Below are 22,834 nucleotides of genomic sequence, written 5' to 3' on the forward strand. Positions count from 1 at the left end.
TTGCAAAGCTTTGAAATTACCTTCTTTTAAAAGTGGGCGGTGCCACGCCCATTGTACAAAATTTTACTAATTTTCTATTCTGCGTAATAAGTTCAACTCACCTACCAAGTTTCTTCGCTTTATTAGTCTTTGGTATTGAATTATCGCACTTTTTCGGTTTTCCGAAATTTTCGATATCGAAAAAGTGGGCGTGGTTATAGTCCGATATTGTTCATTTTAAATAGCGATCTGAGATGAGTGCTCAGGAATCTATATACCAAATTTCATCAAGATACCCTCATTTATGTCGAGAAGCTCGCGAGATTTACGAGTACTTCGAGACACGAGAATCTCGCGAGAAGTCGAGTTCTCGGGTCTCGAAAATCTCGCTTGTGTTCGAGAAGAAATCGCAAGCTCTAATCTCCTTTAATCTTTTTTATTTTACTTATTTCGTTGCAGTTTTTTTAATATTTCTTAAATGGGCTACATAGATTTAAAACTGAATAATCCCAACTGTACCCGAAAGGAACTATTGGGGATGAATTATGCCCAAATGTAGACAAAAGAGACCAATCGGAGACCAATCTATTCTATCTTTAGGCATTAATCGCACGATTTTTTGCAGTGGGCTTTGTTTTGTGGTGTAATAGGGTTATGGTTATGAGAGTATGCATGTAATCTGCTTTGGTTTCCATATCTTATAAACAGAGGTCGGATTCGTATTCAAATGTGTATTTGTTTGAGGTCGTAGAGACCCCGACCAAGTTACAAATTCGTTATGCGTCAGAATAGTCTATCCCTGATATGTTTTGCATATTTGCATATTTTTTACATATTTGTTGCATATTTAGATATATAGATAACTAGAAGACCCGGCAGACGTTGTCGTGCCCTAAATTTGGCCTATCTGCATACATTATTTTAATAAGCTTTTTCCGTCTGACTCTGCCTCCCCCCTCTTCACTTTTTCCTAATCCTTTTATTCACTTCTCCCTCCGTCTTTTTCGCTTCATCTATCCCCATCTTCGTCTCATTCTATCTCTTTCTCAATCTCCTTCTCCTTCCCTCTTTTCTCTTCTCTCAATTTCTTTTCATTCTTACCCTCTACGCAACTAAAGACTCTCCTGAATTAAAAAAAATGTTATAGTACCTCTAAATCGCGGGCCCCCTCAGAAACCCCCCACCCTCTCGGCAGGCCTGGTTGTGCTATACTTGATATCATTCGCTATAATATTTTTTATTGATAAGCAGGTTGTTTAATTAAACACCAAGCAATTACACGGAAGTATATCCGCACCACCTGAAAATATGAGTGTCACTGCGTATACGTAACATTTTATTATTACGTATAAACAAATAAAAAAATTTCCAATAAAATAATATTGCGACTATAAACAGAGGTATAACCTATCCTATATGCAAAATAAATTCAAAATCGGTTCAGTAGTTTAGGAGTCCATCGCGGCCAAAAATGTTGTGACACGTGTTTTTATATATTAAGATTTATTGGAGATTGCACTGCTACCATTGGTCTATTGTGCCCTCACCTCGTTCACAGCACCTCATCCAAGCCGACTTCCTTAATGAACCCTAGCAGTTCTCTTGGCTTGAGAGATTTAATGTGGGAATGCTCTGCCCATGGTGAGCTCTGCGTCTTGAGATTGCGTCACATTCCAGGAGGATATGGTCCGCCATCTCCGTTGATCGATCACAAAATCGGCAAGTGTTATTCGATAGTATGCCCAGTTTCTGCATGTGGCTGTTTAGTCTACAATGTCCTGTAAGAATAGCTGTTAGAATTCTTAGGTTATCTTTTGGGAGGCCTATTATTGCCCTATAGAGAGTTGTGCTATAATCTCCTAACAGTAATGTAGACTGGCTCAAACCTGGTATATTGCGACAGTGTTCTTCTCTCTTTCCCCTCTCTTCTACTAATAAATGCTCACTAATTTTCTGTGGGCCAACTGGCAGGAATGGCTCGGGACCGATGGCCTACAGTACTAGATTGTGTGCTCATAGTTGTTCCAGCTTTTCTATGCACTCAAAGACCAGTGTTGACTTCATTTCGAACGCCGTGATTGCCTTGAGTGCGACTTAACTGTCACTGAGTATGGCGATTGTTTCATTGGAGTAACTGCGCTGGAGGTTGAGGTCAGCGCACTGGCTTATGGCGAATACTTCCGCTCGAGGCAAAACAATTTCTCAGGACCGGGGTCAGGAGACGGACCCGGATTGGGTTCGATACCTTCCCGGAGCAGGCGAGTATGGCGCAGTCCAGCTGCTGGGAGGATGACAATTTGTGGAAGGGACACAATAAATTAAAAGGGGTTACACTGAAATGACAGTCCTTGGTCGGAAAAAATCCCGAGTTTCTCCGGTACATAGAACCGACTGCCTTGGGAAACATTGCCTTACACACTCTGTTGTATGGCCACTGGACTACTTCGAAGAGGTTGAGCTTCACGGATTGGCTTTGCATAATCAGTATAGTTCTGACTTTTCACAACAGTAGTGCGCCCTGGCTTGAAGCCACCCTTGCATTCTTTCTGGGAAATTCTTTCCTCCGGTTTAGCGCATCCATTTAGGTTTGTCAATGCCAGTATTTTTCTCGCAGGTACCTTTGGTTCTGATCTGTTTGTCCCATTCGTTCCATCAATATTTGCCCGATCTATTGCCTTCGACTTTTGTGGTCCTTGTCGAAACTTCTCCGCTAACATCCGCTTACTGCTGAACACCTTTTGAAAACTGAAGTTAAGGAGTAATTCCTTGTTATTATATCGCATAATCCTTCTCTGCATATCGATCCTGATGCCATGGTCAACTAAGAAATCCACTCCCAACATGACTTCATCATCCCAATATGACTGCCACAACGAATTTGTGTAGAGCCATGACCTTCCCAATTAAGACTTCATACACCACGTCTCCCTGACTTGGTTATACTGGCCAGTGACCGTACGCAGTCTTGCTCCAGGTAATCGTTTTACTCTCCTGTTAACCAAATCAGATCGGATTAGGGAATGAGATGCGCCCGTATCTACTGTCAGTACATGCTCCTTGCCATCCACATTTCCTCTGACGGCAATATTGCTCGATTTTCTTCCGATTTGTGATACAGATATCACAGATCATTCAATTGCTGGAGCAAGTTCTCGATCCTTACATCTGGATCGCTCTTGCTCATCTCCTCCAGCGTTGTACTTAAGACCACCCATGCTGTTGGAACCACTAGCGTCAATACTGCAATGATGGGCAATGTGACCTGGCTTCCCGCATTTGAAACATTTGATATCTCTTTCACTCCGCTTTTGCAATCCTTTCAGTAACTCCAATATTGTGTTCACCCAGTCTGGCATTTCTACTTCCACACGGCGTGTTTTGAAATCTGGCTTACACAGAAGCGATGCTGTTTCCTGAATCAAAGCATGTGATACCGTTTCTGCAAATGTTGGTTTTAGATTCGCATATGTAGCTCGCTTCGTTTCGACATCCCGGAGTCTCATTAGCTTTTTGGTAACGGTTTTGCAATTCGATTTGATATATCTGTTTCCTATGCTCGCTTACGTAACGTCTCTCGACAGCGGCCATCAATGCTTCATAACTACTCCGTTCGTACACTGGAGTAGTCTGTAAGATTTCAGCTGCAGGCCCTTTCAATGCCACGAACAGTGCAGCAATTTTTATCTTCAGCATTCCAGTTGTTCATCTCTGACGTCTTCTCAAATTAAAGCTTAAATACCTGGAAAGGAACAGAGCCGTCAAAAGATGGAGTTTTTACCTTCGGATTGCTTGCTGAAACAGCTGGGCGATTTAGTTGCAGCTCCTGTATACGTCCTTTTAAAGCATCCACCTCTGCCTCGATTTTCTCTGTTTGTATGCAAACTAGTCCTTAAATTTTTGAAATATCTTGATAAAATTTGGTGAGCGGGTATATTTAGATGTCCGATTAGACATTTGACGGAACCGGCCGGATCGGACCACTATAGCATATATCCCCCATACAACCGATTTTTGTCATATCTTCCTAAATTTATCAGATTAAAGCTTCAAACTTCACCATATGCTTTCGTATATTGCACATATTGTTGTATGAAAAAATTGATGATATCGGTCGTATATATAGCATATATCCCCAACAACCGATTGTTCAGATAAGAAGCTTTTCGCAATTACTGCCCCATTTTAACAGCCAGAGGCTTCAAGTTTCACCGAATGCTTACGTATAGAGCATTCCTTGTTGTCTGAAAAAATTGTATAGATCGGTGGTATATGTACCCCATATAAACTGTAATTTCTGCCCCCTTTTTAACGGCTAGAAGCTTCAAATACTTACGTTTACGTTATATATTGTTGAGATAAGTGATTAAATTGTTATAGCATTTCACGCAGACCACAAAAAATGTGAAACTTTGCATCATCACACAAAGTACCTACCTATTTTTTTATTTTTTATTATACTCAGCGTGCTTGGCACACAGCAGGGGCGCAGCCAGAAAATTGCTTTGGGGGGTTCAAAAAAATAATTTTTTTCAGTTAAATAAATAAATAAAATGTCTTTAGCTTTAACATTAAAGTATGTGTATTTAGAATATGATATGAAAAAGGTTACATTAAAAACTCAAGCGCATGCGTCGGCTTTTCTTTGCCATTTCATCTAAAACTTCATCAACGGTAACAATTTGATCACGGTGGATGCTTAGTGATGCACAGCCATTCAATCGATTTTCACTCATCGTGTTTCTCAAATAGTTTTTAACAGCCTAAGAGTTGAAAAAGATCTCTCGTTCGTTGCCGTTGTTACTGGAAGCGTACACAAGATTTTCAACAACATGTGAACATTAGGAAAAGCCACAGAATCGCATTCCTGTAATATTAATCATAGATAAATTGATAAAAAAAAACACCGAAATACCTCCTCTAGGAATAAGTAGAATTCATGCTTTTTGAGCCTATGCATGAGATCTAACGTATACGTATATAAAATTCAAAAGAAAGAAACTGATCGAAAAGAAAAAAAATTAATTTAAAAAAGTAATATCTGCACGGAAAAAACACTAATGTGTTTTTTACATTTTAAAATGTGAAAAACACAATATTTTTCATTCATCAAATAATTTGAATTTTACATTTTTGAAATGTGATTTTAACATGCAAAAAAATGGAAAATAATATCAAGCTTTCATTATATTTCAAAATAGGAAATGTGTACTTCAAAAAATGCTGTAAATTTAACATTACTTAAATGTTAAAAATATTTGCCTTTTCATTCCGATGATTGGAATCGCTTTTGAGACAAACGAGCAAATGCCTGAATTGATTATATTCACGCATGCAATAAGTTGGTTGATTTTAAATCAATGTCGATTATGTTCGTTTAAGCAAGTTGGGTCATTGAACACGATCATGTTGCCGTTGTTGCCGAACGTTGTTGTGTTCCATTTTTGCTGTTCTCTGATATGTATGTAGATGGTCGTTAGGTAAATTTACAAGGAAACTTCTTTATGAAATTATAATAAAAGTTAACATGTACATTTGTATATTTAATAAATTTCAGAATTATTATGAAACAGAATATGATTAAAATATATAAGTGTTTACTTCGTACATATATGTTACCACGGCACATATTTATATAATATAAAAAAAAAACAAATATTCAGACACATAATACTCCAGACATAACAAACTGACAAAATTGCTGAAGCCGCAACACATACAAAGCAAACCGTGTGAACAGTAAGCGGTAAATGGAAACCAAATTAAAAATAAACAAACTCACTTGTGGGAAGCTCGTGATCAGCAGTTTTCACTTTCATCGCGGTAAGGCAAACGTAGGTTAGATTGTAAGAATTATTATTGTGTATAGTCAGATATAAGTTTGCATTCAATAAAGGAGCACGTCTCCCGTGTAAAAAATATATTTTTTTAGAATTTCCAATTTGTAAAAGTTTAACTGGCGCCCGAGCAGGGACCCGCGTGCGTAGTAGTATTAGCCCGAAAAACAAAAAGTACGGCTACGGGTGTGTAAACTAAATGCGGCAAACACTTTACAAGGACCTGGATAAGAGTAGCGGCTAGAACCCTCAGTACCGGAAAGGAAACAGGATAAATTCGAACCACTCATCAACCCCAAGGACCTTCGCTGGACCAATGTTTTTTATGTAAGATTTAGCTATGTAAGAAAGTTACAAAAAGTGAAATCGTTTTTATGTAAAATAAATTGCAAGAAAAAAAATTATTATCGAAGATACAACTGTGAAAAGGAAAAATTCAGATAAAAAATTTATAAAGATGAATAATAATAAATCTTAGAAAAAAAAAGATAAACAAAAGCAAAAATAATAAGTGAAATTTCAAGAATTGACTTTGCAAATTCTTGAAAGGAAAAGATTTTTTTCAGAAAAAAGGAAACTACAAAAGGAAAGAAAAGAAAAATTCGTATAAAAGATTTAAGAAGAAGAATAATAAGAAATATTAGAAAAAAGGAAACAAAAAGTGAAATTTAAAGAACTATTTTTGCAAGTTTTAGAAAGGTAAAGTTTTTTTAGAAAAAAAAAAACGGGTCAAAAGCAGTTTAGTAAAAATTAATTAAAATTAATAAAAACTAAAAATTTTAAGGAAATCTAATTGCTCTGTTGAGAAAAATGCCGGATACCGCGGAAGAATTGGTTAATCAACTGAATCAACTCAGGTTCGAATATAAGTCTTCCCAGCATGGAAATCCCCCACAACAAGAAACCCCCTCTACCTCTAATTCCTCATTAGTAGAGACAATTGTTAAAGAAGTGATGGAGAGAATTAAAACTCCACCAATAAATGATTTTCATCAACCCGACCATAACGTGACAGTGAACGTAAATAACATCAACGAATTAGACAAAATACCAGATATGGTCAAATGCCTACGCGAGTTCTCGGGACGTCCAGGAGAATTTAATTCCTGGCGGAAAAGCGTCGACAGAATATTTAAGGTTTACGAAGGATTGAGGGATACACCAAAGTACTTTTCTATACTCCATACAGTTAAGCACAAAATTGTCGGCGACGCCGACACTGCACTAAAATCGTATAGCACACCGCTCGATTGGGCACAAATTAGGAAATGCCTTATGATGCATTATTCAGATAAAAGAGACATTGGTACTCTCGAGTACCAAATGGCAACTCTGACCCAAAGAAACGACGACATCCCGACGTTTTACCAAAAAGTTTACCAACATCTGTCCCTTATCCTAGACAAGATATCCTGCCTAGACTTAGGAGAGGAATCAATTAGAACCATGACAAATTCGTACAGAGATAAAGCCCTCGATACCTTCGTTCGCGGACTTAACGGGGACCTTCCTCGTCTCCTTAGCATCCGTGAACCAACCACACTGCCACAGGCATTACACCTGTGCCAGAAACTTGACAATATGGCATTTCGTATGAATCATGCACATAGCATGAACAACCATTCAACTACGCACCACCCCGACCTCCTCGACAAAGCGCAAATTATAATAACAATAGACCATTTTATTCCGAATTGACATATTCTACGACACCTAGAACTAATTTTATGCCAAGAACGCAAACATTTAATCGACAACCGAATAGATATCAACCACAAACGTTTCGTCAACAACAACCATTTACGTCACCTAATAACTACAATTACCCTCAAAACAACCAAGGATTCCGTATGAATCAATTCGGTTATAACAATCAAGCGAACCATCCTAATACGAATAGGCCTAATTTACCCCCTAAACCACCTGTCCCTATGGACGTAGATCATTCTATCCACTCAAGACAGGTAAATTACCAAAACAGGCCAAATAACAATCATAATAATTACGCACAGAAGCGTCCCCTCTCATCTCAACATATGCATCAACCCAATAAGATTCAAAGGAACTTCCATGTCGATACGGGATCAGCGAATCCAAATGAGCAACAAGTATATGAAGATCCTGACCACATATACGGGGGGAAGACAAACCCCAATAGCTATGGAACGTCGAACCAATTTCCAAAATCAGATGATAATGTAATGAGACAAAATGGAATGGAGAATTGCGAACAGGAATGCTACAACCTCGACACCATTCATTTTTTAGATTAACCCTGTCTTCACTTCCTTATTACGAATTCGTATCTAGAAGTGGAGACGCACTAGACTTTTTGATAGACACCGGGTATAACAAAAATTATATACAATCTACAAGGATTAGGAACCCAATTCCAAACGAAGTCCCTTTTAAGGTAAAGTCGGTAGCTGGTGATATCGAAATTACACACCACACATTCATAGACATTCTAGGACCAGAGGTAGGAAAAATAAAATTCTTTATACTTCCGTCATTAAAATCATTTCACGGGATTATCGGTAATGACACATTAAAACAATTAAAAGCCACCATCCATACCGATAAAAATATTATGACCATATTTATGAATACAATCATACCTCTAAAACAACGAATATCCGAAGAAGTTAATAACGCGGTAATAAGGGTTCCCCATCTTTCTGAAGAACAAAAAGATAAAATCAAGGACGTAATAGCAAAATGCCCAAATTTATTCTCGGACCCAGACGAAAAACTGACGTATACTACGCTGGTCAAAGGCGAAATTAGAACAACGACAGACACCCCGATCTACTCCAAACCGTACCCATACCCAATGGCTCTGAAAGAAGAAATATAACGTCAAGTCGAAGAACTTCTTGCTAATGGAATAATAAGGAGATCTAAATCTCCTTACAACTCCCCGGTCTGGATAGTCAATAAGAAAACCGACGGTTCAGGCGAAAAAAAATATCGAATGGTCATCGACTACCGGAAACTTAACGCCGTAACTATCCCAGACAAATATCCAATACCCGAAATTAACGAGGTCCTGGCCAACCTCGGAAACAATAAAATATTTACCGTTATAGATCTTAAGAGCGGTTTCCATCAAATACCCCTTCGTGAATCTGATATGGAGAAAACGGCATTTTCCGTGAATAACGGAAAATACGAATTTCTCCGATTACCTTTCGGGCTTAAAAATGCCCCTTCTACGTTCCAAAGAGCATTAGATGACATACTTCGCCAGCACATAGGAATTAGATGCTACGTCTACATTGATGACGTTATAATATTCGGTAAAACCGAAGAGGAACACTTAAGGAATATTAAATTAGTATTTAAAACATTAGAAGAAGCGAACATGAAGATACAACTAGACAAATGCGAGTTCGCAAAACAGGAAGTCGAATTCCTAGGATACGTCGTCACTCCCGATGGCATAAAAACCAATCCCAAGAAGGTAGAGGCCGTAGCACAGTTCCCAGTGCCAAAGAACCTGAAGGAACTAAGATCATTTCTAGGTATGTCAGGATACTACCGTCGTTTTATTAGGGAATACTCCAAATTAGCCAAACCCTTAACTGCACTCCTTCGAGGAGAAGCCGGGAATGTTTCAAAAAATCAGTCTAGGAAGATCGAAATAAAACTCGACAAAGAAGCTTTAAATGCATTTAACAAATTAAAAACTTCACTAATATCAAGGGATGTTGTCCTCGCTCAGCCGAACTTTGAGAAAGATTTCGAATTAACCACTGACGCCTCCCATTTTGCAATAGGAGCCGTCCTTTCACAAGGTGGAAAGCCCATCACCTATATTTCAAGAACTTTGAGCAAGACAGAAGAGAACTATGCCGTCAATGAAAAGGAGATGCTCGTCATAATCTGGTCTCTTAATTATTTGCGCAGTTATCTGTACGGCTCTAAGAAAATTAAGATAGTGACCGACCACCAACCTCTTACGTATGCCCTGAGCCACAAAACAGTAAGATGAAAAGATGGAAAGCCATCTTGGAAGAACATAACTATGAGCTTATCTGCAAGCCCGGTAAATCGAATGTAGTCGCAGACGCGCTATCAAGAATACTCGCTTACATCCACTACCCATAGTGATGAGAGTTCAGGACACAACCTAATACCCTGCACGGAGGTACCGATTAACGTGTTCAAAAACCAAATTTTTCTCGAGCATTCAGAAACGCCATCTTACCAATTCAAAATAATCTTCCCAACTGTACACCACCATACAGTTAACGAACCATTTTTCGACGAGCAAAAGATTATAGATTTCTTCAAAAGATACCTAAACCCATCCGTAATCAATGGAATCCACACCGACGAGAGGACTATGGGTATATGTAATACAAAACGTCTATCCACAACACTTTAGCAACTATAAATGCAGGTACACCCAGAAGTTGGTGGAGGACATAACTAACGAACAAGAGCAGGAAAATATTATTTTGAAAGAACATCTAAGGGCACATAGGAACGCGACCGAAAATAAAATACAGATCATAGAGAAGAGTTATTTTCCCGGGATGATGAACAAAATCAAGCGACTGATAACAAACTGCACGGTATGTAAAGAAAGCAAGTATGAAAGGCACCCTAACAACCCAAAAATAGCAGCAACCCCATTGCCAACCTTCCCAGGACACACAGTCCATATAGACATCTTTCTAACCGAAGGGAAGAGAGTTATGACTGCACTGGATAAGTTCTCGAAATATGCAGTAACAAGAATGCTAAATAGTAGGGCCATAGAGGATGTAAGGAGACCCTTAAGGGATATAATATTTTCCTTCGGCGTCCCGAAGGTAATAGTGATCGATAATGAACCATCGTTAAATTCCATTTCAATGAAGTTTATGATGAAAGACGAATTAGGCATCGAAGTTTATACTACTCCCCCATATAAAAGCCAGGCTAACGGCCAAGTGGAAAGATTCCACTCCACCCTAAGTGAGATAATGCGCTGTGTGAAAGATAATGGGGGCCATCGAAACTTTGAGGAACTTTTAGAAAGAGCAGTATCCGAGTACAATCATACCATTCACTCAGTTACACAGAAAAGACCGGTCGACATATTCTTCGGAAGAAATATGAACTTCACGCCCGAAGACATAGAAAAAACTAGATACGAGAATTTGCAAAAGTTAACACAAAAACAAAATAAGGATATTGAATTCCATAATAAAGGTAAACAAACGCTCAAATCCTACTTGCCAGGACAAGTCATATTTGTAAAAAAAAATAGGAGGTTAGGAACAAAACTAAGGAAATTATATAGTAGGGAAATAGTTAAAGAAGACAGGAACAGCACGGTAGAGAGAGGACAAATCGTCCATAAAAGTAGGATACGGAATTAACTACTACAATAAAATTTTCTTTTTTCAGATTCTTTTTACCACTATGCCTCGCAGAGGTACAGATATTAGACTATTCGAACTCCCAATTAATCACAATAGAAAAGGAACTGCCAGACTACAGACAGGACAATTTAGGATAATACACGAAATAAACATCGACAAATATACAGAAATTCTGGAACATATAGAAACAACGACAAAAGCAGAAAAATTCTACAGAAATCCGAATTACCCTTTTATATCTCTCCTAATATCCCAAGTGAAGGCCCATATTAATAATCTAAGGATAGAAAAAAGATCAAAAAGGTCACTCAATTTTTTGGGCAGTGCATGGAAATGGATTGCGGGAAGTCCAGACCATGAGGACCATGAAATAGTTCTGAACAAAGTAAATAACGTTTTAGAAAACAACAACAATCAAGTCCTCCTTAATAAACTTACAGTAGAAAAAGTTAATTAAATCACAAATATTACAAACCATATTATGAAGCACATGCAAAACGACAAGAGTAAAGAAATAGAGGCATTTTTAGAATTAAAATACAAGTTAGAAATTATGAAAGAGGAAGTCGTGAACATCGCTTACGCGATACATTGGGCAAAGGACAATATAGTAAATTCATATATTTTGTCGACCGAAGAAATTGATATTGCTAACGATAACTTGAGTAAATATTGAGATATCTTCACCAAATTTCTTACACGAGCTTATCTTTACCCAGAATTGATTGGTATTGAAAATGAGGGTAATCGGATGATAACCACGCCCACTTTTTATATATATAAGATTTTGGAAAACACAAAAAACGTGATTATTTAGTAAATAATAGACCTAGAATGTTGGAATTTGACGTGTGAACTGATAGTGAGACTCTTGATAAAAATTTGGAATTTTTCACGCTCAGTTTCAAAAATTTGAGTGTTTTCCAATTTAATGTTATAATTCAATTTAGAAAGTAAAATTCTATTGATACAAAGCTCTTTTTCGCTAAAATATAGCTTATTATTTTCGTCTACGACCCTTTTAAAAATCTTTTATATAAAAGTGGGCGTGGTCTTTAACCGATCTCGTCCATTTTTTATATAAATATTTCCAGCTATAGGGAAAATCTGTGTACCCAATTTTATTACGATCCGTTAATTTTTCTTCGAGTTATTTCCCCGAAACAGAAAAGTGCTTAGGTATAAACGGGGCGGTGCCACGCCCATTTTTTAAATTTTAAGTTTTTCCTATTTCTTGTTATAAATCCACTTCGGAAATGAAATACCATTGATATAAAGCTCTTTTTTGCAAAGATGAAGCTTATTTTATTCGTCCACGACCCTTTTAAAAATCTTGTATATAAAAGTGGGCGTGGTCCTTAACCGATTTCGTTAATTTTTCTTCAAAGCATTCCTTATAGTAAAGGCAACCTCTCTGCCGAATTTCGTTACGATAGGTTTAACGGTTTTTGATTTATGATTTATAATATGTGTAAAATTGATTTTATCATAAGTGGGCGGTGCCACGCCCATTTTTTCTGAGAGTCTCAATATCAGTTCACGTGTCAAATTTCAACATTCTAGGTGTATTATTTACTAAATAAACAAGTTTTTTCGTGTTTTCCAAAATGTTATATATATAAAAAGTGAACGCGGTTTTCATCCGATTTCGCTCATTTTCAATACGAATCTATTATGGGTACAGATAAGCTCGTGTACAAATTTGGTTAAGATGTGTGCAAAGCACGCTGAGTATAATTTTACTAAATCTAGCTTGAAAAGCTAAAAAGGTAACACTGACGGTAATACTTCGACTCAGCTGTTTTCCTATTGTGAAATGGAAAGTTGAGTTTAAAACAATTTTAATATAAAATCAGTAAAAACTAATTTATTTGACTAAAATGAACTTGGAAAGTAATAAATTTGATGTGTGAAAGAAGTGGATTAATAAAATAGGAAAATGTATTAGCCGGCCGAAAAAACGCAGCTACATATACTGTTGTGTTAACAATGCATACGCGGGCATGAGGAGGTCCTAGTAGAAATTGAGTAAATCTATGGAGTCCACATGCAACATATTTCAATACTCAAAGACAAATTATGGGTGCATCAGATTTTATTTTGGGCGGTACAGCCTCCGTTGCAGCAACTTTATTTACAAATCCAATTGAGGTTAGTTTCATAAAAATTTGTTATGACGTAAATATAAGCATTGAATTAACATAGTTCAATTTGTGGTACTTAGTTTAAAATGTTTTGATATTTATAGGTAATCAAGACGCGTATACAACTGCAAGGTGAACTATCAGCACGCGGTACTTATGTGGAACCATATAAAGGAGTATTTGGCGCATTTATTGCAGTGGGACGTAATGAAGGATTAACCGGCTTGCAAAAAGGATTAGTACCTGCATTATACTTCCAATTTATAATAAACTCATTTAGGTAAGTGGAGAATAGTGTGCAATTTAACTACATACACATGTTATTAAAACACTTCTAAATAATAATGTATTTAGATTAGGGCTTTACAATATGGCATTAGAGAAGAAATGGATGCACAATAAAAATGGTGATATTTCGTTTCCTTTAGGCTTATTTTGGGGTGCATTTGGAGGATGTGTGGGCACATATTTTTCCAGTCCATTTTTTCTGGTAATTCCATTTTTTTGCTAGAGATGTTAATCTAAACCACCGCATCCATCAATCGAATTTATTTTGTTAAATTTGAACTAATATTCTTACATACATATTCATTGAACATTCCTGTGTCATTCATAATTTGATAAGATAACTAAAGTTATATAAATTAATTTGAATTTGTATTTAGGGCCTCATTTTCTATTACGAACGTTCGTTTCGCCTCAGAGACGAGTCGCTACTGTATTTGCACTATGTTAAACGATAGCAACATATCAGCCCAAGCGGGAGGGCGGGATGACCTAGAATCTGGCATGTGATCATAGCAAATAGTTCCAGAGATGGTCGGGTTAGTACCTTAATGGTGCTTGTTACTGGAACGTACCGGATCTGCATCCGGCAAAGGCCCATCAACACTCCCCAAGGCCTTCGGGGAATTTTCTTATAGATACAACAACAACAGAGCAACATATCGTTTGTCAATTGTTTTCGCCTTCCTGTTTGACATAAATTTAGAAACGCAAGGGCCGAACAAAAATTATAAAAAATACCATTGCTAGGGGAAATCGTCTGGAGGCTCGTTCTTCTGAGCTATCGTTCGCAATACAGAATGAAGCCCCTAAACTCACCAGAAAACTTATAATATTAATCGTGATCCCCCACATTCAACATACATACAATGGCGTTTGAAATCATATTAATTCATTTCATAAACGTATCATACGGTAAAGTCTATGTATGACATGTCACACCTAGATTAAAAAATAGCCAACTCAAAAATCTTAAATCTTTAAGCTATGCTTACTATAAGGTAACTTAACCTACTACCTAAAGATCTGTATAATATCATCTTTGACAACTCGACTACCTCGAAATGAGTTCAAAGCTGTTTATATCAAGGTGTGTATTATGTAGTTATGCAAATGACCGAAAAAAAATGCCGGCTATATCCGTGATGTATACGAGTGTCAGAAATTTCCCATAACTTGCATGCATGCATTTCGTTGCACTGAATACATTTAAATTTTTTAATACATAATTTTACTTAAATGTTTTGCAGATAAAAACACAATTACAATCACAAGCAGCCAAATCTATAGCCGTAGGCTATCAACATGAGCACACAGGTACTTTTCAGGCCTTGCATCAAATTTACACACAAAATGGTGTAACTGGCTTGTGGCGTGGCTCTTCAGCTGCTATACCACGTGCAGCTTTGGGTTCAGGTGCACAAATTGCAACATTTGGAAAAACCAAAGCTGCATTACGCGATAATGGTTGGGTAACACAGCCAACATTAAATTCTTTTTGTGCTGGTGGTATTGCTGGTTCAATTATGTCTTTAGCGATAACACCTCCAGATGTTATAACAACACGTCTCTACAATCAGGGTGTTGATGATACCGGAAAGGGCATATATTATAAGGGTTGGCTCGATTGTGTGGTGAAAATTGTGCGCAGTGAGGGATTGTATGGGTTATATAAAGGATTTTGGCCTAATTATTTGCGTATAGCACCACATTCAACACTAGTACTGTTATTCTTTGATAAATTGCTGAGCATACGAAATCAATATCTTAATTAAACTTCTTATTTTAATTTTTATTAATCGAAATGCATTAGCTTGTTAGTAACAAAGTTTTTCATTATCCTAAGTTTGTAGCATAAGATATTTAGTTAAGAAACTTTCTATTTTTAAATTTTTTTATTCTAAAACACCTATAATACAAAGAAAAAATTGAACTACGTCGTCTTGTCCGTTCGAATGTCGCGTTTTTTTCAATTTTTTTCACAAATATTCCACTTTGCAATAACAAAAAACTATCAAGAAAAACTCTTTTTTATAATATTTTGAATTTTGCATGCCTACAAACAAAAAAAAAAAAAAAACAAACAAACATGCCTCTTAAACCAGACACCCAAATTAATAATTAATTAACACACAGACACCCAAAATAATAATTAATCAGAAATTTCAATATTGATATTAATATCTTAGTATGAAAATAAATAAATATTTTTTTAAGTCATCCGAAATTATTTTTATATATATTTTTTTTTTTCGATTTATGTATGTTACTCATAAAAGCCTTTGAAAATAATTAGAAACAAAATAATTAGAGGAATTCAAGGGGTTGCCAGCGCAATATATAGCTTCTCCAACCCAATTGTCAACCTCACCTAACCGCGGCGAATCCTGTTTCATTAAAAGACGAGGCTCTGGCGACCCCAAGCTCCTCATGGAAGTAGGGGTGTGGAGGGAGGGATGGCCTTGAAGGTTTAATGTAGACATATAAATCGTTACCGAGATGGTCGGGCTAGTACCTTAATGGTGCTTTGTTACCGGAGCGTACCGGATCTTTGTCCGGCAAAGAACCATCAACATCGACAACACTCCCAAAGCCTTCGGGAAGTGTTGTTGTTGTTGTTGTTGTAGCGATAAGGTTGCTCCCCCAAGGATTTGGGGAGTGTTATCGATGTAATGGGCCTTTGCCGATTCCATGAGGAGCTTACCATTTTTTTGATAGCGTCTTCTGATTTTTGCGGTATCCCTAATCGATTTTTCCATCGCCTCCACCAATTTAAGTTCACCGAAAAAATCGATTTATTAACAATGATCATCAATCCATTCGGCCATCCGTCCGAAGGCTCATCCCCACATGCACTTTTGCAATAACTTTCATTTAAATAAAAGTATTGTAATTAAATTTAATTTACTACTTCTTCTGACAGCGAGTAAGGTTTCTACTAAAAGTAGACATAAACAGTATTTAATCACACCCTCTTTTTAAACGGGTTTATTTAGCTTGACTATGTTTTATACCAGAGATGCATATAACAAAAGAATCATACGGAAGGAGTAATTCCACATGAATAAAAAGTACGCCAATTACACAGGCTATTGATAAATTCATTGGTTTTTATTTTTTTGAGTTTTTGTAACCTTAAAATTTTTTTTGTAATAACTTTTATGATTCCCTTTCGGATTCTTTTAGATTTCTGTACGATGAAGTATAGTATATAACATCGGAAAGAAAATCTTCTATTCTATCACAAATTCTTTGAGATTTCCTTACATTCTTACATTTTTCTAAAAAGTATGGCTTGCAGTGTAGATTTTGGATTTAACTTTTTTATTTTATATGAGAAATTCAGCACAATAGCGCTTTAATTGATAAAATGTGGTTAAAACTAATGAATTTATAGACCCGCTACAGATCGGTCGTTTCACAATGAATATAATCTGTGCGAAAGTTAGATTATTCCGCCAATTTCTAACCAAACCCAAATGGTCGGACACCAGCGTATTCCTTTATAGTATTACTTATACGTCATGGTGCTCATGAAGAATTAATTTTTTTATAGCCATCACTGTTAACATGTGTTTAATGATCACACTCGACAAAGCTTTAACCCTTTCGCTATATAGTATCCATATGGATACATTCAACTTTGTGGGGCGCTGACATTCTCCACCCTAAAAAAGTAACTTAGTTTTCAACTGTTTATTATATTTTAAGGTTTAAAGAAACACAATACAAACATTTTAGATTCACTTTTAACTGATAATAATATAGCGTTTTAAAAATGGCCATATCTTTTGTTTTTTTTTGTTTTTTGGAGTGAAATGGGTTTTGTTATATACAAATTATATATATATGTGAGCATATATCTGGTTCTGAACGCATCAATTACGTAGAAAATCGTTCAATTCAACATATTGCATAAGTATTTTTAAAATTTATTATCTGCAAAAGCTTCGCCGATTTTTTAAACAATCCTTGTATCCATATGGATACAAACGCAAGTTTTGGTTGTAAACGCTGTACACATAAACGTTTGTTTTTAGCTCTACTGACAGCAAAATAATTTTTAAAAAAGTCTAGAAGATTAAAAGATCAATAAATTGGAAAACTTTTAACTACTTTTGACGACTCCGATATTTCTGATTTAGATTATGAATCGGGCGAAGATAACCTGGCTAACAACTTATTAGATGCCCTTCAGGACAATGAAACCTTTTTACTAGAAGAGCTTTCTGGAGGGAAAAATATACAGGATATAGATGTTGCTTATTACGAGGGTTCTGGGGAAATTTATATAGTAGCTAGCCATTCAGTTGATGGGACAGTTCAAAAGAGGGGTGTTTTCCAAACTCCACAGGTGCCATTGAAAAAGGCCGACCAATTTCGTTGGAAAAAAGCTTCTTGGACCACTCCAGAGACTACTTTTATTGAAAGAAACCTATTAAATTACCCCTAGAGTATTTTTAGGAGTATTTTACAGGAGAATTTCTTCAGGAAGTGAAATCTTCAACAAACCAGACGTCAATAGTAAAAAATGGGAAATCTTTAAATTTGTCTACTCAAGAACGTTTAAAATTTCTTTCTCTAGAAATACTGATTGGTACAATCGGTTATCCGCTTTTGGAAATGTACTGGACAATGGGTACCGTAACACCATCATTCCCCGAAAATGTCGAGAGAAAAGTTCCATTCTTTGCGAAATGGGTTAAAGTTCTAAACTAGTTCACTACAAAGCGATAAACTGCATCTTATTCGTCCGCTTTTAAATATGTTTATTAGACTGGGTCGATTTATTAACCTATATCGCGCCATCGATTTTTCGATAGGATTTGGGCTCAGGAAAAAAAGCTCAAAAATTATTTTTTTGGGTATGTGTAGTGGAACTTTTTTCCTGACCCGCAATCCTATCGAAAAATCGATGGCGCGATATCGGTTAACTTTCGTCCATACAAATCGACCCAGATTAATGTTTGTACAAAAAACATACACTATTCCAAAACATGAAAACCTTTGGGTGGATGAGATGATGGTTCCATTTAATGGATGGACTTCTTTGAGGCAATATATGCCCAAGAAACCCATCAAATGGGGAATGAAACTGTTTTGCCTATGCAGCTCAAAAGGCATAATATATGATTTTGAGATATACCAAGGATATAATTTTTATATCACATATTAATATTTATATGCCTTATTTATTGTAAAAGATGAATTTTTATGTATTTTAACACTTGAAACAAATAAAAATTTTATATAAAGCATAGCTCAATTTCAGCATTTTCCTTTACCGTACACAAACTGTGTATACATATGCATACACTCCAAAAAACAGATTTAGCGTAAAATTTTTTTTTAAAACGGAGTAGTAATTGTATAATTAGGAATAGAAAAAATGGGATTTTTTAATCAAACCGTTCAAAAGTTGTAGCGAAAGGGTTAATATCGTCTAATCAGTGATATGAGCATTTAAGAGCAATTGTGGGATAATCAAAGCATTAACTTAGTAAGCAAACCAAAATTGTGAAAAAAAAACTTTATTTGGTGCTTGCACATCTTTTTTAGCATTGCACATTCGCAAAATAATCAAGTTGTGGGAACATTTTGTTGATTTTTCTTGAAAGTGTCTCTGGAAAAGTTTAAAACCTGAAATCAAAATCTGCTAAAACAATAATCATGGGCGATTTTCTTATCGGCGGCTTCGCATCAATGGGTGCTATTTTTTTTACAAATCCACTTGAGGTTAGTAATAATTTGTTTATTCAGTAACTGAATGAAATCACATTTGAATTTTTTTTTTGAAAGGTAATTAAGACCCGCATGCAACTACAAGGTGAACTAGCGGCACGTGGCACACACGCTATCCACTACAAGGGAATAATACATGCATTTGTAACCGTTATTAAAAATGACGGTTGGACTGGCCTACAGAAGGGTCTTGTGCCGGCTATGTATTTTCAGTTTATTATGAATGGAATACGGTATAAAAAAACTTGGAATGCACATATTAAAACAGTTTGATTGCAAAGTATTTTTTTTTGTAGTCTCGGTGTTTATAACACTGCGGTAAAAAGACAGTGGACCCGCACGAAAGATGAAGTAGAATCTTTCGGTTTGAGTCTGTTTTGGGGCGCAGCCGGTGGTGCTATGGGAGCTTATTGTTCTAGTCCATTTTTTCTTGTAAGTACCTTGACTACATTTTTTTGTTTCGTAATATATTGAAACCTTGATACGATGAACATCGCCTGGAAAGCAAGTGTAACATAAAATATGGGTTTAATTGAAAAACGGGAACGACCATCTAAATCTCAAATGGCACTACAAAATTGTGCAGGTAAGGCGTACCGAGTTGGGTGGAATAGCCTTCAACTAACTAATCCAGTTTTGCATCGCATATTGGAAAGTGACGACGGAAAACATCCTAGTAATCTCATCATAGCTCCTAAATCCCGAGTGAAGCCCGTATTAAAGAAATTCGGCAAAGGGCCTAGAGCAGCTGATTTAGGTGCAACTAAAACTTTGGAGACCTAAGCAGCGATTTCACTGACTTGCATTTTAAAAATATATTGAAGAAAGGATTTGGAAGCTTCAGAGACCAGAAGTCTGGATAACCTAGAGCATTACAATGCGGGGAAGGCGTTTCAGCAAATAGTTGTTATGAAATACGTCAGCATATGGCCGGAAGCCTACGCTTGATCAAACCGAAACCGGGGTTGTAATTGAAACCCCATCGAAATTCAAGCCGAAGTTGATGATTCAAATGGCACCGAAATCGAAACCGGAACTGAGACGGGTTAACAAAAATCAAAGCCTAAATGATAACTGAAATCTCAGTTGGACACGAAATCAAAATCTCGAAAGAGCAGTTCCAGCACCAAAATCCATGTCGACACTTCAAATTCTTCATATAGATGTTTCACTGTTCAATACCTTAACAAAACTAGCTATTTTGTAGAGAGTTAACTGTGTTCTAAACCTTGTTACTTATTATCTCAGTACAGTACCTCCATATCATTTAGATCAAGTTTATTTTAGTTAATTAACTAAGTATCTTTATTATCAGATAAAAACTCAACTACAATCACGCGCCCCAGAACAAGTTGCTGTTGGCTATCAACATCATTACACTGGTATATTCAATGCCTTACCACAAATTTATAGGCAAGGTGGTATCGCTGGCTTATGGCGTGGTTCCACAGCTGCCATACCAAGGGCCTCTATTGGCTCCGGTGCACAAATCGCAACATTTGGCAAATCGAAAGCAATATTACGCGAATATAATTTGGTTATACATCCGACATTGAACTCTTTATGTGGTGGTTTTATAGCTGGTTGTGCCGTAACATTGGCCATGACACCGCCAGACGTTATATCGACACGTCTCTACAATCAAGGTTTAGATGCGAGAGGAAAGGGTTTATTATATAGCGGTTGGTGGGATTGTTTTTTTAAAATTAGTCGTAGTGAAGGTTTATATGGGTTGTATAAAGGTTTCTGGGTGAGTTACTTACGTTTGGTACCACAGTCAGTACTAGTTTTATTGTTTTTCGATGAGTTATTGGCGGTAAAAAATAAGTATAACGAAATATTATAGTGTTTTTAGGTTAACTTTATTGTACTGTATGTTATTGTTAATTATCTTAACTATTCTTATTTGTTAAGCTAGTATATAAAGATCATGTTTTTAAGGTGCAGTAGAGTTTTTTGTTAAAGCGCAATTTGTTGTACGCGACTATTACTCGATAGTCGCACTCAATATAAAAATAGAAAAAATAATAAAAGATTATATCAGTCCAATTCATCATATGCCAAAACTATTTAAGCCTTATTAAAAAATCCTTGCGCAATTTCTGGATGGCTGCATCAAATTTGTATACCAAGAGCTCTACCGTTGCTTATGATATACTTTTCAACTTAAAATAAAGAATATTGTGGTTGTAGTTGTTGTTGTATTAGAAGTGAGAATATTGTGGTAGAATATAAATACACCTTTTAGCACAAATTTGTACAAATAAGTGTTCTTTCTTAAAATAACCAATTTCCTTTAACTATTTTGATGCATTCCCTTTAATTTAACAAGTGAAAAAACTCCTATGAAATGGCAGAGAAATCTCCCTCTCCCTCACATTCATAATCAGCCCAATTCTAAACGAAAATTCCGTGCGAGTTTTCTCCCTTCTCCCATTCCTCGTATTCTAAATAAAAATTCCTTGTGAGTTTTTTCACTTCTCCCTTTCCTCCTATTCTGAACAATGTTCGAAAAAGCGCAAACCGGTTATGGGAGAAAAGTAGGTATTCAGACCAATTCTAAATATTCTCGCGGAATTTTGTTCTCGCGGATTTTTTTATTCCCGCGGAAAAATTCCTCCAATTCTGTTCTCCTAGGGAGAACAATAATTGGGGAATAGGAATTTCGAATTTTCGAAGTCAGCTGTTTTGTCAATTGAAATTTCGTTGCACATTTCTTATTTTGTTTAAAAAATTGAAAAGTTTAATTATTGTTGCAAATTTGTTGGAAATTAAGAAATAAAATATAAACATTGCACAGTATTTATTGCATTTCATGTGGTATTCACTGAAATGAGTAATGAATTGGTGCCACAGCAACATCAACAGCGGAACATAAGAAGAAGACGGCCGCATAACACAAATCTGCCGGAGTTGCTTGCTTTCATTCAGCAAAGCAATTTTCTGGCGGCCAAGTTGAGTTGAATTCGTCCTTCATCATATGCCAAAATCTATTTAAGCCTTTTTAAAAAATACTTGCGCAATTTCTGGATGGCTGCATCAAATTTGTATACCAAGAGCTCTACTGTTGCTTATGATATACTATTCAACTTAAAATAAAGAATATTGTGGTTGTAGTTGTTGTTGTATTAGAAGTGAGAATATTGTGGTAGAATATAAATACACCTTTTAGCACAAATTTGTACAAATAAGTGTTCTTTCTTAAAATAACAAATTTCCTTTAACTATTTTGATGCATTCCCTTTAATTTAACAAGTGAAAAAACTCCTATGAAATGGCAGAGAAATCTCCCTCTCCCTCACATTCATAATCAGACCAATTCTAAATATTCTCGCAGAATTTTGTTCTCGCGGATTTTTTTATTCCCGAGGAAAAATTCCTCCAATTCTGTTCTCCTAGGGAGAACAATAATTGGGGAATAGGAATTTTGAATTTTCGAAGTCAGCTGTTTTGTCAATTGAAATTTCGTTGCACA

The 22,834-nt window shown here is 36.2% G+C and overlaps 3 protein-coding genes across 4 annotated transcripts in view; 2 read left to right on the forward strand and 1 right to left on the reverse strand.

The window, feature by feature from the left end:
- LOC137244884 (antichymotrypsin-2-like) overlaps nucleotides 1-16,486 on the reverse strand; it is a 78,216-nt gene extending 61,730 nt beyond the window's left edge. Inside the window, exon 1 of the mRNA XM_067774581.1 lies at nucleotides 16,322-16,486. Within this exon, the coding sequence (XP_067630682.1) occupies nucleotides 16,322-16,376 (55 nt within the window). The 5' untranslated portion in view covers nucleotides 16,377-16,486. The remainder of the gene's footprint in view (nucleotides 1-16,321) is intronic.
- Nucleotides 12,957-15,837, forward strand: LOC137244887 (solute carrier family 25 member 35-like). Its single transcript, XM_067774593.1, has 4 exons — nucleotides 12,957-13,339; nucleotides 13,437-13,612; nucleotides 13,687-13,822; nucleotides 14,868-15,837. The coding sequence occupies exons 1-4, from the start codon at nucleotides 13,268-13,270 to the stop codon at nucleotides 15,390-15,392; spliced, it is 909 nt and encodes a 302-aa protein (XP_067630694.1). The 5' UTR covers nucleotides 12,957-13,267; the 3' UTR covers nucleotides 15,393-15,837.
- LOC137244888 (solute carrier family 25 member 35-like) lies at nucleotides 15,982-21,412 on the forward strand. 2 transcript variants are annotated; one of them, XM_067774596.1, is made up of 5 exons: nucleotides 15,982-19,117; nucleotides 19,177-19,353; nucleotides 19,417-19,592; nucleotides 19,656-19,791; nucleotides 20,675-21,412. In XM_067774596.1, exons 2-5 carry the CDS (start codon nucleotides 19,288-19,290, stop codon nucleotides 21,203-21,205), a joined length of 909 nt encoding a protein of 302 aa, XP_067630697.1. In that variant the 5' UTR covers nucleotides 15,982-19,117; nucleotides 19,177-19,287; the 3' UTR covers nucleotides 21,206-21,412. The 2 variants fall into 2 exon arrangements, with proteins under 2 accessions (XP_067630697.1, XP_067630696.1); XM_067774595.1 differs by having other exon boundaries at nucleotides 15,982-19,353.
- Nucleotides 21,413-22,834: the final 1,422 nt, after the last annotated feature.

This window comes from Eurosta solidaginis, chromosome 3 (genome assembly GCF_040869045.1).
Source record: "Eurosta solidaginis isolate ZX-2024a chromosome 3, ASM4086904v1, whole genome shotgun sequence".
Classification (NCBI taxonomy): Eukaryota; Metazoa; Arthropoda; class Insecta; order Diptera; family Tephritidae; genus Eurosta; species Eurosta solidaginis.